We start from the raw sequence: 4,164 nt of genomic DNA, 5'->3' as shown, positions 1-4,164 counted from the left end.
GATATGACAAAATAACAATTTATAAACTATCAAGGGCTCATGCGGGAGGGGGGAGCGGGGAGGGAGGGGAAAAATGAGGACCTAATGTCAGGGGTTTAAGTGGAGAGAAAATGTTTTGAGAATGAAGTACAAATACCCTTTACACAATTGATGTGTGTATGGATTGTGATAAGAGTTGTATGAGCCCCTAATAAAATGTTTAAAAAAAAAACCACTTGAAAAAAAAAAAAGAATAGGAGCTTGTCACAGCCAGGAAGCAATACAAGAAGACCATGTCATTCGGAGACACTATGAGAGTGACCAGTGGGATGTTGGTGGTAAAAGTGGCGTCCTTCAATGTGGCAGCCAAGGGATGCCATCGTGAACCACTGAAAGCAGCATTCCAGCCTGGAGTCACCTCCGCCACCGATTCCTTGGCACAGGGTTGTGCCATGTACTGATTCCTTAGCACAGGGTTGATGACGAGATTACTGTGTGCCAGGTGGAGGCCTGGTGGCACTGTCAGATAACCACTGGACTGTAATCGGCAAGATCAGCCATTCAAGCCCACCAGCCACTCTACTGGAGCGTGTTGAGGCTGTCTGGCCCTGTAAACGTGTAGTCTTGGAAACCAATGGAGCAGTTCTCCTCTGCTCCATAGAGGGGCGTTCTGAATCAGAATCAACTTGTCAGCAGTGAGTTTGGTTTGGTTATGTGTCCTGTGAAAGGCTGGCGCTTGGCACCCTCAGAGGCACCAAGAAGAAAGGCCTGGTAATGTGCTTCAAAAAAGCCACAGCTATCAAAACCCTATGGAACACAGTTTTCCTATTGACACACCTAGGGTCATCATGAGTCAGAATTGCGTCCACATCAACTGCGTGTGTGTGTGTGTGTGTGTGTGTGTGTGTGTGTGTGCCAGGGCCTGCATAGTCTGGGAATCAATAGAAGAGTATGACTGGACTGAGCCCTTGCCCTCTCCAGGGTCCTAGCATCTGAATGGAGAAAACACGAAATGAATGAAGAGTTAGCATTGTTTTGGAAAATACTATAATGATGGGTTTTGGAGGCTGAAGGTCAGAGTTGCCCACCTTTTCTGGGTAGTCAGGGAAGACTTCCTGGAGACAGCCAAATGCATGTACTCACTTGCTGGGATGACCTCACGGACAAGCTCTAGAGTGACCATAGTACAGAGAAGATGGATGCAGGCAGCAACAGCAAAGTCTAGCCCTAGGCGGAAAGGAGCTTCTGGCACCACCTCTCTTTACAATGGATGCGAGCAGGAAAGCACCCGAGAACCCCAGTGCCCTCCAGTGTGTTGTCTCCTCTAAATGGAGAACTGGCTGAGTGTGCGCCTAGCCTGTGTGAGCCGGAAGATCCTTTCCTTGAGGAACCTCCTCTTGTCAGACGTCTCTCTCTGCTCTTCCAGAATCCAGGAGTAGTGCTCTTTTTCCTGTAATATCTGCATCATGGATTTTTGCAGGCAATTTCCATTCTCTTGGAGGAGAAAAAACTGAATTATAATTGGAATCTGGTTGCCAAGGCGTGCGCTCGTTTCCTGGAAGATGAGATTAAGAAGGGTTAGTGAGAGGGGGGCTTGGCTCACAGCAACAGCCTGGGTTTGCTAAGAAAAGGCCTGGTGTTGAGTGTTTGTGTGGTGCCTCGGGAAGACCTGGGCTTGATATGTCCATAAATGTCCGCAAAGTCCCACTCTGTTGTCCAGTGTCGCTGCAGCTTGAACTATGCCACTTTACAAGATATCTTGAAAGCCTGAAACTATCTACGAATGGAACCTTGCTTGGAAATAGAGGTTTTGTTTTTGTTTTTTTTCAAAAAAAGATATCAGCGAGCACAGGTACCTGAGTGGTGTCATTGCTTGCTCTCCAGGCCTACCTTGAAACAACAAACTATGGATAGCAATGAGAAGACCGGAGATTCTAGGAGGCTTCCTTGTGCTCATGTGGAACCAGTGTACACAGACCAAGAAACTATCTGTTTGAACAGCACAAGGGAGTACTCCGTGGTTTAAAATTTTAAAAAGCGTGTGTCCGAGTTGTATTATCTCACTATACTTACTCAATCTGGATGCTGAGCAAATAATAGCAAAAGATTGATTATATGATGTGGTAGTTACATAATTTTAAGTCAACTTGAAGATATGTAAAATGTGTAGGGGTGAGAGCCCACCTGTCAATCAGGTCACAGCCTCATGGTGCTTCCTTGTGGACATGGTCTTCTCCGAAGGACGGCCCAGGGACCCTCCCTCACTCTGCTTCACCTTCCACTTGCTGACCCTGAGAGCAGCGGAAGCCCTGCGATGCTTCCACCAACCTTACATCCATGCAAATTTGCACTGACGGGCCTGTGATCTTCCTGAATTCTGCACCACTGCATGTGGTTGTGTGTGTCTGAAGAGGGACTTATGGACTAGTACCAGACTTATGGACTTGAGTTGGACTGGGCTGTGATCCTTTCTTGATATATAATTATTCCTTGATATAAAGCTCTTTCTTACATACATACGAGTGTCAGTGAATTTGAAGAAGAATGTGGCCACAGCATTGGAAGAAGGCTTATTAGCAACCGGCCATATGCAGCTGCCACCACCTTGCTTGCTGAAAGTGAGGACGACTGGCAGCACGTGCTGATGCAGATCAAAGATTACAGCCTTCAGTGTGGACTGGAACTCATTGTAAAGAAACTAAATCCTCACAACTGGACCAATAGGTAAAAGCATGATAAATGGCGAAAAGATTGAAGTTGTCGAAGGGTTTGTCTTGCTTGGTTCCACAAGCAATGCTCATGGAAGCAACAGTGAAGAAGAGATCAAAGAATATATTTTATTGGGTAAATCTGCTGCACTCTTTGGAGCAGGCGTCCTCAAACTACGGCCCGCGGGCCACATGCAGCCCACGGAGGACATTTATCCAGTCCGCCGGGTGTTTTTGCCCCGTTTGTTTTTTCACTTCAAAATAAGATATGTGCAGTGTGCATAGGAATTTGTTCATAGTTTTCTTTGAAACTGTAGTCCGGCCCTCCAATGGGTCTGAGGGACAGTGAACTGGCCCCCTGTTTGAAAAGTTTGAGGACCCCTGCTTTAGAGTGTCAAAAAACAAGGATGTTATTCTGAGAACTAAAGTGCCCCTGACTCAGGCCATGACATGTCCCTTTGCTTCACATGCATGTGTCATTTCAACATGGAATAAGGAAGACCAAAGAATTCATAACCTAACCAAACAAAAACCTTTTTTTTCTTGTTATCTTGCTTTTCAGGCCTGCTCTGGGGTTATGTGGGGCACTGATTCAGAAATGTGCACGAGATAGACTGAATCAGCTCTAGTTTCTTTGGTATGGTGTTCCACTCCATTTCAGCTATTGTTATACTAATTTATCATCCAAGTTTTAAATATAAGAGGAATCCAGACAAACAATTCATAAGATAAGACCAAAAAAAGTAAGACCTATTTGCGAAAGAATTAAGTATTAAGGGACTTCCGAGGGAAGCTCTGTATGGACCCATGGCGGCTAGTTGGTTACTCATTGAGCTGCCAATCATGAAGTCGGTGGTTTGAACCCATCAGTCATTCCTCAGGCTTTAAAAGATTTAAAGGTTTGGAAACCCAAAGAAGCTGTTCTCACTGTCCTGTCTCACCATGAGTCAGAATCCGTTCGGTGGCAGTGGGTTTCTCTTTTTTGCTTTTGGTCCGGAGACTGTGCAAGATATACAGACACAGCAAGCTGCATACTCCAAAGCCAGAACTCAGCGTGAGAAGAGTGGAAAAGAAGAGAGAAAATGGGAAAGACACATATATGGAAGAAGTGAGGGCGATTAAGAGTGTGGAGAATATTTAAGAATTCATAGCAATTTTCATCCATACTTTAAAACATAATTTTTCTTCTTTAAGTTATGCAGTAGACATTTCAGAACACGTTTTAATGCACAGAAGTCAATGGATGATTCATGTTAAACATTTCAGAGGTGACGCTGACTCCAAGCTTATTTATAAGAAAAATCATGTTAGGAGCTTCTGTGCAAAATAGGAACTGGAAACACAGGGAATCCAGGGCAGATGAGCCCTACAAGACCAGTGGTGTCAGTGGTGATACTGGGAGGGTAGAGGGAGAGTGGGTTGGAAAGAGGGAACCGATTACAAGGAACTATATGTGACCTCCTCCCTGGGGGACGGA

The 4,164-nt window shown here is 45.2% G+C and overlaps 1 protein-coding gene across 4 annotated transcripts in view; it reads right to left on the bottom strand.

The window, feature by feature from the left end:
- Positions 1-1,012: 1,012 nt before the first annotated feature.
- Positions 1,013-4,164, bottom strand: part of MX2 (MX dynamin like GTPase 2) — a 48,452-nt gene continuing 45,300 nt past the window's right edge. For all 4 annotated transcript variants that reach the window (XM_045284434.1, XM_004697319.2, XM_045284433.1 and 1 more), the window contains exon 14: positions 1,013-1,534. In XM_045284434.1, the coding sequence (XP_045140369.1) occupies positions 1,304-1,534 (231 nt within the window). In that variant the 3' untranslated portion in view covers positions 1,013-1,303. The remainder of the gene's footprint in view (positions 1,535-4,164) is intronic.

Source organism: Echinops telfairi, unplaced genomic scaffold (assembly GCF_000313985.2).
Source record: "Echinops telfairi isolate 266 unplaced genomic scaffold, ASM31398v2 ScPeMD7_7469;HRSCAF=8507_0, whole genome shotgun sequence".
Taxonomy (NCBI): domain Eukaryota; kingdom Metazoa; phylum Chordata; class Mammalia; order Afrosoricida; family Tenrecidae; genus Echinops; species Echinops telfairi.
The sequence above is the reverse complement of the archived record's forward strand: the minus strand, read 5'-3'. Positions and strand labels throughout refer to the sequence as shown.